Source organism: Mya arenaria, chromosome 1, assembly GCF_026914265.1.
Source record: "Mya arenaria isolate MELC-2E11 chromosome 1, ASM2691426v1".
In the NCBI taxonomy this organism is placed as follows: domain Eukaryota; kingdom Metazoa; phylum Mollusca; class Bivalvia; order Myida; family Myidae; genus Mya; species Mya arenaria.
In genome coordinates, this window is record NC_069122.1 from 12,145,091 (window position 1) to 12,158,824 (window position 13,734).

At 36.7% G+C, this 13,734-nt stretch overlaps 1 protein-coding gene across 1 annotated transcript; it reads right to left on the reverse strand.

Annotated features, from left to right (window-relative positions):
- Nucleotides 1–4,309: 4,309 nt before the first annotated feature.
- LOC128222869 (kielin/chordin-like protein) lies at nt 4,310–12,933 on the reverse strand. The gene is made up of 10 exons (XM_052932069.1): nt 12,744–12,933; nt 11,593–11,886; nt 10,151–10,933; nt 9,201–9,467; nt 8,214–8,471; nt 7,413–7,670; nt 6,397–6,654; nt 5,366–5,623; nt 4,923–5,060; nt 4,310–4,518 (listed from the first exon to the last, which is right to left on the reverse strand). The coding sequence occupies exons 1-10, from the start codon at nt 12,931–12,933 to the stop codon at nt 4,310–4,312; spliced, it is 2,913 nt and encodes a 970-aa protein (XP_052788029.1).
- Between the last annotated feature and the right edge of the window lie 801 nt (nt 12,934–13,734).

The following is a 13,734-nucleotide window of genomic DNA, read 5'->3' on the forward strand; positions in this document are numbered from 1 at the left end:
ACCGGAAGTCGATCTCTTGTAAGGCAAGAAGGGAATGTACTTCATCCACGATGATCGCAGAGAGATCGTCAAATCTGCAAAAACAAAAACAAAACACACAACCTGGGCTGCATCGTCGGTAATATACCGCACAAATGATCTGAGAACGTTATGTATTTTTATATGTTCTCGTGACTTTTCACGTTGTTGTCTTAAGATAGATACATGTACTTTACGGAAAAAATAATGTGATCAATTGGCAAATATGTAGTATAATTTATTCACGAAAAATCAACGAAATTACGTTAATTAGGGTTGCAGGATTATGCTGGATACCTTAGATTCAAAAGTGGACAGATATAACACAGTGTAAGTATTGATGGTATTCTTGGAAAAGTACTTAGTCTTAAAGACTATTTGGCATTATAATGCGTAGTATAAACTTGAGGGTACTAAGCCGTTTATATTTGAATGTCGCTTGGTACGTTTTGGCATTAACTCTGTGCATAATGAAAAAGGGGACATGATTAGCAGATCACTTGATACAAGTATTAAGCCTTAGTTTGCGTTTTTGTACGTGTGTATGTGGTGTTAAGTTTTGTTAAGTCTTGTTTGGGCGCTTGCCCTGTGCCACCTATCAGGGTTTTTAATACTTGACTACTGGGCTTGTCTTTGTAGTTTTCAGAAAATTTACATTTTACTGACCGTGACAAGGCGGTACATAGTAATCCTTGATGAACACACCTAGTTTTGTATATAGTATATATGCACTGTGTTGCTTGTGGAGTTTTGTGCTGTGGTTCCATGTTACTTATTTGTGATTGTTTGTTTTTTGTATTCTATGTCTTTGGCGGTTTCCCTGTACCATTAAACTGGAATTATGTTAAAACCTTTGGCTACTGAGCTTGTTTGTTGTAGTTTTTCATATAAATATTCATTGTATACATGAAAGTGCATACTTTTCCGGATCTACTTCCGCTGTTTCGTCGTCGTCGCTCACTTGTCAGGCCGAGATACCTTATATCATTGCGTCAGTATGATTGCATAAATATTTTGCTGAGCATGTTTCATTATATACTTTATATTTTAAGATGACGGACCTTGGAAGCGGCTACAATAACAATGATGGAATATTCGATGTCCTTGTGGCTGGGATTTATGTATTTACCTTCACAATCTACGCCGAACAAAATTATGAAGTTCGCGCTGAACTTGTCGTTGATGGTCAAGTAAAAACTGCACTGATTGCTGACGCAGATGAAATTATCGATTATCACAATGGAACCGCCACAGTCGTAGTACAGGTAAATACTGGGGACCATGTGTTCGTTCGAAGAGCTGACACATATACGGAATCTTGCGTAACGAGCAATTTTTACCGGGCTCTGACAACATTTTCTGGTTGGCTTCTGTACTAATAAATATCTGATTCAGATACGTATTAAAACAAATGCTTTGATTTGCAATAATTTCAAATTATTTCACATACAAATGCTACGTGTTTGTTTACTTAACACCAAGTTTTAAAGTTTAAAATGGTCATTTCTTGTAATGCACGTGTAACACAATGACTCAAGTTTTGGAACTTCATTTGATCCATCAATGTGACATATTAAATAAAACAGTGTTTACCCAGAGTGTTTTTGTTCCTTCAATGCAGTCTCTACCATTGTAACATGGCGATGACATGTACGATATTAGGCAAGGTGTCTCATTTAAGTAAGCCGTTTAAGTAAGGTGAAATGATGGAGACTATTGATTTAGACTATTTTAAAGGAAATGTAACAAATGCAATTTCTATTGTTATGATATATGCACCATAAATCTGCAAGCGGAATATCTTGCGAAACACTGCACACTCTAGAATTAAGTTTTTGAGCTTGATTTGAACGCTCAAAAGCAACATATATCTAACGCGCCCATATGGTTTAAAGGGTGTTCTAAGCCTTAACACTACTGTTCAATATTTACACCTTAACTTCGATTTCTTGGATGACTCGCTTTCCTGCAATTGCGACTGACACCCAATGAACGCAACATCTTCGAATATGCTCGGATCTCGCTTGAACACCTCGATATTTATCTACTTTTGTCAGTAGGACACAAAAATAATTAAACATATGAAAAATGTTAATAAATGATTTGTTAAAATTCCGTTAAATTCATAATACTATTAAATGTATGTTAGCACATTTTATTAATCAGAAATCTTTCACTGTTAGAAAAGTATCACTTCGTCATATTTGATTACGCGAAGGTCACCATCTTGAATTTCTCAGCAAGATTATGAATTCGACAAGGTCAATCGACCCAAGACAGGGTCGACCTATTAGGATTCTGCGCGGTCGATAAAAATACTCACAGTAGCATTCAAGCTCAAGCGCTCTTACAGTAGCATCCAGAGTAAAGTTTCGGACATTTTTCTAATGAAAGACATCTAAAGTTACACAATTTATAATATAAAATAAACGTTTAAACATGGTAAAGACTGTAATGCTGAAATCAATTCTACCGAATCCAAGAGTATTGTGACCTTAATACAATACTGATCTCAACAACTTGATTAGGAAATGACTTTATTTTATTTTAATTGTCCTTGTGTTAACAGTGTATGCCGGTGATGACTCATCGTTTAGTCTCCAACCATGATAGAGTTTTGGGTCTTTCAGAAACCGAGCGAATAAATCCGATTTTTCAGGTACTGCTGATCTTCTAGAACTTCATTTGGCATTGTTGTTGTATAGCACATCCAACAAGCATTAGATTAAATCATTTGCAGCAATAAAATGTGTTTTAGTCTCTGGTTTTCGTTTTATGGGTGCAGTGGTATACTTAAAACGGCATAAAAACAAAAAAATAAAACGGTCATTCAACCATAAAGCAGCTGCCAAGTTCATTTTCCGCACAGGCACGTTACTCTGTATCTGGTCAGATATATTTCTTTTTAAATAATCAGAATGACTGAATGAAAACTCGGTTACATTAGGTCTGAAACTAGTCCACTAGGTCAAATATATCAATATTAATGTCCCGCACCTTAGGTTGGTACTTATTGGTCAGAGGTTGTTCAAATTGATGTCAAATGGTTCCCTAATCTTCGTTGACTCTAATAGTGGGTGACATGGGGTCACCCTGGGCGTTAAGTAAAATATTAAAATTTTGAACAAACAGAGGCAATATATGCACTCGAATCTTCATGAATATATTTTAATTTTGCCTCAATTTTTCTCTTAACACATGTATTTATATTGAAACTAGGTCACCTGGGGTCAAAACCTAGTCACAAGGCTCAATCTAAAAACAACATTGGGAACACTCTTGAGGCTTTTTTTTCAATATTTTTGGTTAAATTTTTATGTAACTTAAACAGAATGTTTGCTTTTATTATTTTCCTAAGTTTGAAATTAAGTAATATGGTTTCACAATCTATGTAACTAGGTCAAATTAAATGCTACAATTTATACAATATTCTTTTATTTCCAACAATTGCTTACAAACTCATATCTCATGTCCTATATTAATAAGAATCCTACACTCGTATTGCTTGTTTCGGTTGGAATATTTCACCAACACGTCATTTCCATGCCATCTACTTTGTCTAATTTTGCAGGGATATCAATTCAACGGATATGCTTGATTTAATTTTGTTTAACCAATTTCAAAGGAGAGCTACAGAAAATCGACGTGTTGATAAGATAAGTAAGAAAAAACGGCAAATTTTCGCTGACTTTAGGTTTGGCACTAGCGTGAGCTTGAAAAGTAGCATTCAAATAAGCTTGATTGCTCGGTTAAGTTATCCGTATGAAACCGGAGGATTTTAAAAGTTTGACTTTTCTCGTAAAAGGTCAGTGTTGTCAGCCTGGCGGACCTTCAAATATGGCGCATCATACATTTCATGTATTTATCATAGTGATAATTACATTATTTATTTTCTACTAGCTTCTGGCAGAAACCAGACATCATATTAGTTTTATCAAAACACAACTTTAGTAGGAATAATTTACATAATCATATAAAACTGTAGTTCTTTCAAGGAATAGTGTCAAGACGTATATACACAATTTATAACAACCCAATATATCCTATAAATGTGGAACAAAGAAAAGCAAATTATGAAAGGTAAATTTTTATTTCCCATACTTAAGTCATTTGAATTTATTAATGGTATTTATTGTAGTTTGCTCGCTAGAATTATTTTCATGTTTCTTCCCAGGTAATAATGGCGGGACTTAAGGCTTAAAATTTGATTCAAAATTGAAGCAAAACAACAACAACAACAAATATGCTTATTCGTTGTAAGGTTGAGTGGATAATGTGTTTTACGCTTTATCTACCACTCTGGATCTTTAATACACTCTCCTCCATGTAACTTCAGAACAAACTGCTCCCAATTCATTGTAATGCAGTAGCAATCCGGGGCCCAATAGTCACCGGAAACGGAAATGCAAAATTTGTTGCCAGAGATAACCTTGTGTTCTCCATATTTTAGTACATTTCCCTCTTCAAGACCTTTAGCCGGATTAATCATGCAGTTGGCACCTGAAAATATTTTAATTAAGATGTCTTAAAATACTTTGGACAACAGTTTTGATTTTGAAACATACACTTGTTTATTATTGAATTTATTGCAAAAAGTCCTTTTTTTCAAAATAAATCTTTAATCGAATTCAGGTCAACAAAACATTCAATTTAGACAATGGCATCATATTGAGAGCACCATACTGTAGCTTAGCTATTGTTTGGCATTTCTATAAAAAAATATTGCGTCAAATTCACGTTAATATGCGTCACAAATAGTCCCCATAGGTACATAACCAGTAACTATATGTATCGATGACTTCGAACTTCAAATGCAATATAGTGTTTTCTTTAATGAGACGTAGTTATGTGAACAAGATCCAGTTTACAGCGGTTTCATGACATTATTAGTAAACAAAAATTACCATTAGGGCAGATCCAGTTACAATTTTCATCGACGACTGGGTCGACGCACTCGAGTGGCACACTAGGGCAGGTTGGGGGAGAACACGTGACAACACCCCCTTTACAAACGCATGCATCACAATGATCTCCGAATGGACCTAAATAAAAAACATATATAGGGGATTGGTATCATATGTTTCCATTCGATACCACAAAACGCGATATATACTCAAGGGCAAAAGTGAGTATACTCACTTAAACTTATTTAAATTTATTTTATTGTGACATTATGAAAATTAAATCATATAAAAATATATATATATAGGTGATTGGTATCATAGGTTTCCATTCGATACCAAAAACGCGATATATTTCAGCTGCCGTAACTTATTATCAGAGGTTTTGCTTGACTATTCTTACTTAATTTAAACAAGAAATCTCGTTGAATGATTTAATACGTTACCTTCTGGCACTAACACTCCCTCGACAAAACACTGACACGTTTCACAACACGAGTCAGGTGCGAAGTACCTCTGCTCCTCAGGGCACTCAAGATTTGGACACACTATGTCCTTGCACGAGTCATCGGGGACAAGGCACCCGCATTCATTCTTCTTCTGTTTATTCACGCCACATTTTGGTGGATCACATGGTCGCTTTTCACAATTGAATTGTCCGTTTGCAAAGCATTCACACGTGTTGCACGGGTCGTTAAAGGGACCTGCATAGTTCAACAGACAGTATTAAGTATAGGGAGTGAACTCAGTATGAGACTGTATTATCTCCTTCGGATAAACTACGCTGGCCAACCAATCAAGAAGAATAGGTCAAAGTATCGTCTGATCATATTCTATGTATTTTAATTAAACGGTTTGCTTGCAAAACTAAATAATATTTGTTTTATATTGCCATTCGTAGAATTTTGTCAGAGAGTTCTCATTACTACTAAATTTTACGAAAATTAAAGAGAAATCATATTTGTTTACGATCAATGATAAGGGGGTCCCTATATAATGTATTTTTTTATTAAAAAGATAAAATCCATTACACCATTTTAGATACTAGAAATCGCATTTTGATGATTCACGAAATGCGAACGTGATTACAGGAATGTCACATTAAAGTTTCAAGCGAAAAAGCAACCCTAAAACAGCTTAGTAAATAATTGTTATCCTTTCTGTAGAATAATGATTGTTTTACAAGGTTGTAATCAACTGATTAAGTAACGTCATGATTAATAAACATTCTAGTTGTTTTTTTCTTGCGCTATGTTGCTTGCGTTATGTTTAATTGATTATTGTTGATTTCAGTAGATCTTTTTTCTTTGGAATAACAAATGCATGTATTTTCTTTATATATGGACTGAATTTATGAATTAGATAATAAAACTATAAGAAACTCAGATCACAATATTTTTTATAGTCAGGGCCAAAAATATACTGCCCTTCCATCCTTTTAAAAGACCCCTCGTTACAACTTAATTAAACATATTACCCTCCGGCACTAAGACTCCGTTGACAGAACACTGGCATGCTTCACAGCACGAGTCAGGTGTGAAGTACCTCTGGTCCTTAGGGCACTCAAGTTTGGGACACACTATGTCCTTGCACGAGTCATCTGGGACAAGGCATCCGCATTCGTCCTTCTTCTGTTTGTTCACGCCACATTTTGGTGGCTTGCATGGTCGTATTTGACATGCGAATTGTCCATTTGCAAAGCATTCACACGTGTTGCACGGGTCATTAAAGGGACCTGTATAGTTCAACATACATTATTAGGTACAGGGAGGGAACTCAGTAGAAAGCTGTGTTATCTTGGCCAGATAAAGACATACGCAGACCATCTAATCAACGAGCCTACTTTAACGTTTCGTCCGCTCAAGAATTTGGGTTTAATATTTGAGTATTATGACGAACTAAATTAGAATTTTACTTGCAAATTTAATTCATGTTTGTTTACGTTTCAATTCTTAGACTTTGAAAATACATTATTTTAACTCAGGGGTCTATTTTCAAAGAGGAGTCCTTCTATACCTATACCGTTAATCGAAATAGAGTCCCTATCTGGTATGATAAATTATTCATGTGTAAGGATATATAACTAAACGTTTTAGATACTAATAACCGCATTTTAATGATTAAGGAAAAGAAAACTAGCTCAAGTCAATGAATATCGCAATGTTAGATGCTTTCATAGAACAACATTGACGCTTTTACAGTCCAGTAGAAAAGTTTTCTAAATAGTCGAAGTCAAGGGAGACAAAATGTCAAATAATGTCATATGGTAATTTAAGTTGTCTTTTGTCCGTGGCATATCATGCGTTAGGTGTGTTGCATTTCAGGGACATATGTGGATTAATTTGTACTTTGTTTTCTTCAGTTTTAAAAAAGCATGACTTTTATAACTAAATGGACGGGTTTAATAAATAATCGCATAATACACTTAATAAGTCAGATGTCAGATGTCAATGTTCCTTACAATCGGGGCCTATAATATCTGCCCTATGTTACCTTCCGGCACTAAGACTCCATTGACAGAACACTGACAGGCTTCACAGCACGAGTCAGGCGCGAAGTACCTCTGGACCTTAGGGCACTCAAGTTTGGGACACACTATATCCTTGCACGAGTCATCGGGGACAAGGCAACCGCATTCATTCTTTTTCTGCTTCTTCACGCCGCATCTGGGTGGCTCACATGGTCGTTTTTGACAGTCGAATTGTCCGTTTGCAAAGCATTCACAAGTGTTGCACGGGTCGTCAAATGGGCCTGTATGTTTCAACAAGCAGTATTTAGTGCAGCCGGCGGGGTAAATCATGGTGAGGCTGTGTAAGCCTTCCCACATACAAACATATGCAGTTCATATAAAATAAGGTAGCGTTCAACAAAGTATCGTTAGATCAAGAAATTCAGTTTAATATTATGGTATTATCACAAATTTGATTGAACAGTTTACTTCAAAGTTTAAATAATCTTTGTTTTATTTCTTCATTCTAAGACTGTTTTCTAAAATATAGCATTTTCACTCAGTGATCCTGACTTCAAAGAGTGATCCTACTCTATGATAAATCGAAAGGGATTCCCCATGTGGTATGATAAATTATTCATTTGTAAAGATATAAAATTAATCAGAAACTAGTAATCGCATTTTTAGACCTAAAGGACAGTGGACTTTATAATGACTTTATTTCCTAAACATTACAAATGCTTGTCATTTCCGACTAGTAGCAATATTTATTAATGCAATAATAAATCGCGAAGTAATCTAGCTTAAATCGAAATCTCGTAGAATAATTAAATCTAACAAGTTACCTTCCGGTATCAGCACTCCATTGACAGAACACTGGCACGCTTGACAGCACGAGTCAGGTGCGAAGTACCTCTGGTCCTCAGGGCACTCAAGTTTGGGACACACTATGTCCTTGCACGAGTCATCGGGGACAAGGCATCCGCATTCGTTCTTCTTCTGTTTATTTACGCCGCATTTTGGTGGATTGCATGGTCGTTTATGACATTTGAATTGTCCGTTTGCAAAGCATTCACACGTGTTACACGGGTCATCAAATGGGCCTGTATGTTTCAAAAAGCAAACTTAAGCATAGGCGGTGAGAGAATCAGGATGAGACTGTGTCAGCTGTCCCAGATAAAACATATGCGTTTTGTATAATAAGATAGCGTTCGACAAAGTATAGGCAATTCAAGAATTTTTGTTTAATATTATGAAATTATCACACATTTGAAAATTCAACTTCAAAATTTAGATAAGCGTTGTTTTACCTTCCACTCTTAGACTCTCTTTTTTAAATTTTATAATTTCTTCTCAGGGATGTTCGAAATGGATTAATTATGTGATTTGAAAAAATATATAACTTTTTATTTTAGTTACTAGTAATCGCATTTTAAAGATAAGAGCAAAGACGACTTGTTGAAATCAATAGATTGCCACATACGATGTTTTTAGCAAAAGATCGGGACAACTTTTACCTTTCTCCTGTTGAATAAAAGGTTTCTAAAAGGAATAATCAAGGAACATAATAATGCCATGTCTAAGAACGCCATTTTGGTTGTATTTCTGTTGTTGTGATGCGTGCGTTGCGGCTCAAGGACATATTAGATGTGGATTTCAATTAGATTTTCTTTTTTCGATATAATAAATTATTGTCTTGTTTTAATAATTATTTGTTGGATATTATAACTAAAATAATTTATTTAGTAATTCAGATGATAAAGTCTATAAATGTGTCCCCTTCTTTCCCTGGAACATGACACAGTGTGTAATACATAAATTGAACTTGTTACCTTCCGGCACTAACACTCCATTGACAGAACACTGGCATGCTTCACAGCACGAGTCAGGTGCAAAGTATCTCTGTTCCGCAGGGCACTCAAGTTTGAGACACACTTTGTCCCTGCATGAGTCGTCAGGCACGAGGCATCCGCATTCATCTTTCTTCTGTTTATTCACGCCACATTTTGGTGGCTTGCATGTTCGCTTTTTACAATCAAAATGACCGGTCGTGTAGCATGTACAAATGTTGCACGGTTCTTCAGGGTCAACAAAATCACCTGAAAACAGTTACAAGTATCTATGGTATAATAGAAAATGCAGTCGCGCCGAGTCAAGTGTTAGCATTTAGTTTCAAATTGTGAAACATATGAATTGCAAGCACAACAATTAACAAAAATAAATAGGAAAAACATACTTTTCAGGTAACTTATTGAACACCTTTAAGCTTAATAAGCGAACAATACCAAATGCCATTTCATGACAACAGACTATACATGCACATTATTATGTTTCGCCGACATTTCAGCTATGCCGTAAACGTTTAAATGTATTTGTGTATCAAATAAGTATAGATTTTCTTAGTATAATGATAGAAAATTAAGCGTGTTTTTATTTTCTTAGAACGGAAATTATGTTGGTATCTAAAATAATAAAAGGCCTTGTTGAAATGTATAAAAAACTGCGATAAATAAGGTAAGATTTTCCCATGTATTTAACATAAAAAAATTCATAAAAATTCTTAAATTCCTTTTGAAGTTCAGCAAATGAAAAGTCTAGCCACGATGTAGCGTAAGCAAGAACACATATTGAAAATACGTCAGTGCATAATATAAAAACAACTCAACTGTATTTGTGAAAGGTATCTCAACACCTACATATTATTGATGAGAAGAGCTGCAGCTTGTAAAGAACAATTAAACAAATTAATATAATTTTCAGATCAAACAAGTTACTTCCTCACCGCTTTCATAATGGTGTCCATTTTTGTCGCAGCCAGATACACCACCACCGCTGCTGCCACTTCCGCTATTGTCGTGACTGCCACTTCCACTGCTTGGGCTTCTGCTTGAACCGCTGCTTCCACTTTTTCCGGTGCTTGTATTTCCACCGCTGCTGCTGTTGCTGCCGCTTTGGCCACTTGCGCTACTACCGTGACTGTCTTTTCCGCTTCGACCACTTTTTTCACTTTCGGCACTGCTAGTTCCACTGTTCCCACCTGAGTTACTTCCGCTGTTTTCGCCCTCGTTACTTCCGCTATTTTCGCTGCTGTTGGTACTCTCGCTACTTCCGCTGTTTGCTCTGCTGCTGGTACTCTCGCTACTTCCGCTGTTTCCGCTGTTGTTGGTACTCTCGCTACTTCCGCTGTTGTCGGTACTCTCGCTACTTCCGCTGTTTCCGCTGTTGTTGGTACTCTCGCTACTTCCGCTGTTGTCGGTACTCTCGCTACTTCCGCTGTTTCCGCTGCTGTCGATACTCTCGCTACTTCCGCTATCGCTGCTGCTACTGTCTGGGTTGTACAAGCATACAGGACAACACGCATCTGCTGGGATTATTTGTTTATGGCACGAAAGTCGTGGACAACGGCCACAACCAGATTCACATCTTTTACAGCAGCCGTCATTGGGCTGAATTTGTCGTTTATACCCGCAAGGCAGAGGCGAACAAAGCTTCTTATGGCACTTGACAATGCTGTCTCTGTAGCATGTACATATGTTACATTTGTCTTCAGGGTCTTCAAAGGTACCTGAAAACAGATAACAAAATAGTTTTGGTAAGGTAAAGAAGTGCTTTATTAATGCATTTCAATAGCATAGTAACTGTGTATGCGTTCTGGTTGAACTGGCTATAATACTATTATATCCTTTTCGCTTACGTCACATTTTAACGATCGATTTTTTTTAAACATGTTTTTAAACTTTATTTAATTTTACAACGATTGTATAACAAGCTATTTCAACTGATATAAATCACTCTCATTGTCGCGATGTAGCGCGAGAGTGTGGTCATGTGTTATGGGGGAAAACGGAGTACCCGGAGAAAACTTGTCCGGCTTGGTGACCACTAACAAAACTCACATGCGCCCAGGCCGGGAATCGAACCCGGGTCGCGTCGATGAAAACCGAGTGCGCTAACCACTGCGCTAACCGGACAACCAGTTTTTGTACAAGCATGTTTTTTGTACCAAAAATGCCGTTTTAGTAAGTGTAAATTGTGTTTAAATGATTAAGCATCATTATCTTGTCCGGCTATATCTGTTAGTTAACGTCGGAATGTGAGATAATTCTACAAAATGCATTCAAACAAAAACATACATTGTGTCCAGATCATTAAGGATGAAAGAAATGTTATTCCATAATTCGTGGCAATACCAACCGCATCGGTAGTATTTTCCGTCTTTCCTACATCTGACGTCATCATATGGCGTTTTAGGGTCTTCTTCACTTGAATCATCTTCCGGTCTGCATTCGGGGCAACAAGAATTTGGCCTGAAATATCTCTGCTCCAACGGACAGTCGCAGATTGGACAATCAATTAACGCACACTCGGGCAAACACCGCTTGCAACAGTTGTCAGGTGTTGGTTCTTGCATCTCGTACCCACAATGTGGTTCCCCGCATGGCTTCTTAACACACTTCAATGTGTTCTCCGGATAGCACTGACATTCGCTACATCGGTCACGAGGATCTTCAAATGTTCCTAAAATGTAACACGTAATCGTTAGACGAGTTTTTCATTGCTTCATAGCATCTATATATTCGCTATATATCTCCAGAAAATTTTCAACATTGCTTGTTATGGAACCTTTCGCAGGATAATTTTTATGAGTACAAGTGATATCTCTTGGATATTAACATAAATGTATGAAACCTTCTTGCTTTAACTTTCATAGTTGAATTTATTAAAGGCACTAGTTCACAGTTTGCCACCTTAAAATACATATAATTTTGTTTCATCTCTCAATATTGTTAAAATTAGACCAAAAAGCCGAAAGGCAAAATATACACTGTCCCTAGTCAGCAATAAACACGGAAACCCCTGTATCGCAAGCATGTGCAGCGTCTGCGCGTGGGTACGTGATGTAACAGGGGTAATAACTTTACAAAAGTGAGAGAAATGCGGATAATACAATTGAAATATATTATTTTATAAACTCGAATGCTCGACAAATCATATCGTTTAACACTGACTATCTCGAGCACCGGAGGGTGTAGAGAGCATTTTGTCTCTCTCCTTCGGGCTAAACTCATTTGGCAAGCCTTTCCATGCGATAACTTATATCCTTGCAAAAAGCAAACGGATTTGTTCAGACAGAATTAAATGGGAAAAAGCACCCGGGAGAACAAGAAATAGACCTTCAATAGTTCACTACCTTGACAGTTCAGCTTTGAATATCAAAAGCGAATAGAAAAGATCGTTATTTGACATATATCAACAATGCAACTTTACACACATTCAGCATTATACCACATAATTCTGATTAAACAAATAACAGATGTATCATACCAATAAATCAAACTTGCACTAGTGGCATTGATCTTGAATAAATCACTTACCACATGAGTAGTAATGTCCCTCGACCGTGCACCCGTTATGCTTCGTAGTAGACGTTGGAGGAAAAGTCGGAGGTGGAGTAGTCGGAGGTGGAGGAGTCGGAGGTGGAGGAGTCGGAGGTGGAGGCATGTTGTACGTGCTGCTGATTCCGGTTATCGCCACGAACAGAAGAGTCAAAGCAAGGAACTGCATTTTGATTTTTGTTGAAGCGTAGTCTGTTGATTAACCACGGAGTTGTGCCTTTTATACTGTTATCACGTACACGTGTGCCCTTAATGATGTGTAATGTTCTTCATTTTCAACTGCACTTCGTAATATCCCAATGAAATTAGTTTAGGCGAAAGTTTGTCAAGGTCACCGTCTTTCTTTGCTTGCTTCACAATTATGTTTATCCTTTATTCAAATCGCACTATCAGTAAGGTTAGCAATGAAATTTGTGAAAACAGAAAGGTTGGAATGCCATATGTTCATTCTGAAAGGGATTCGTTTGCTCACCATGTACCATCTTATCAACGAGCGTACGAAAAACACCCACTAAATTTCAATAAAACAGTAAAACAGTAAATTGCACACTTACACGTTACAAGTGCCACAGTACTATGAAAATCAAATATGATTAGCTGAACTGATAGTTTTAAGCTTAAGCGTCGAAACAGATATTAAATTTACTCTACACATAGTTATGCCGTTTTCTCACGATATGCTGTATGATCCTACATAGGTATTAAAATAATTATAATGATATAAAACGTTAATTTATGGTCTAAGACAATGAAGCGATGAGGCAATTTGGCAATTTATTTCCTTGAACATTGTAGTATTTTGACTACCTCCCATCTTATTCGACCAGGGTACTGACAAATCCGAATAGTTATTTTGTTCAAACGGGGGAGGGGGTTGTAATGACGTTGTCCGTTTGACCGAACAGAAGACTGGATAATCCACTAGTACCCTTAAATTAAACAAAAACCTGAATTAATCTAGTTATTTCGA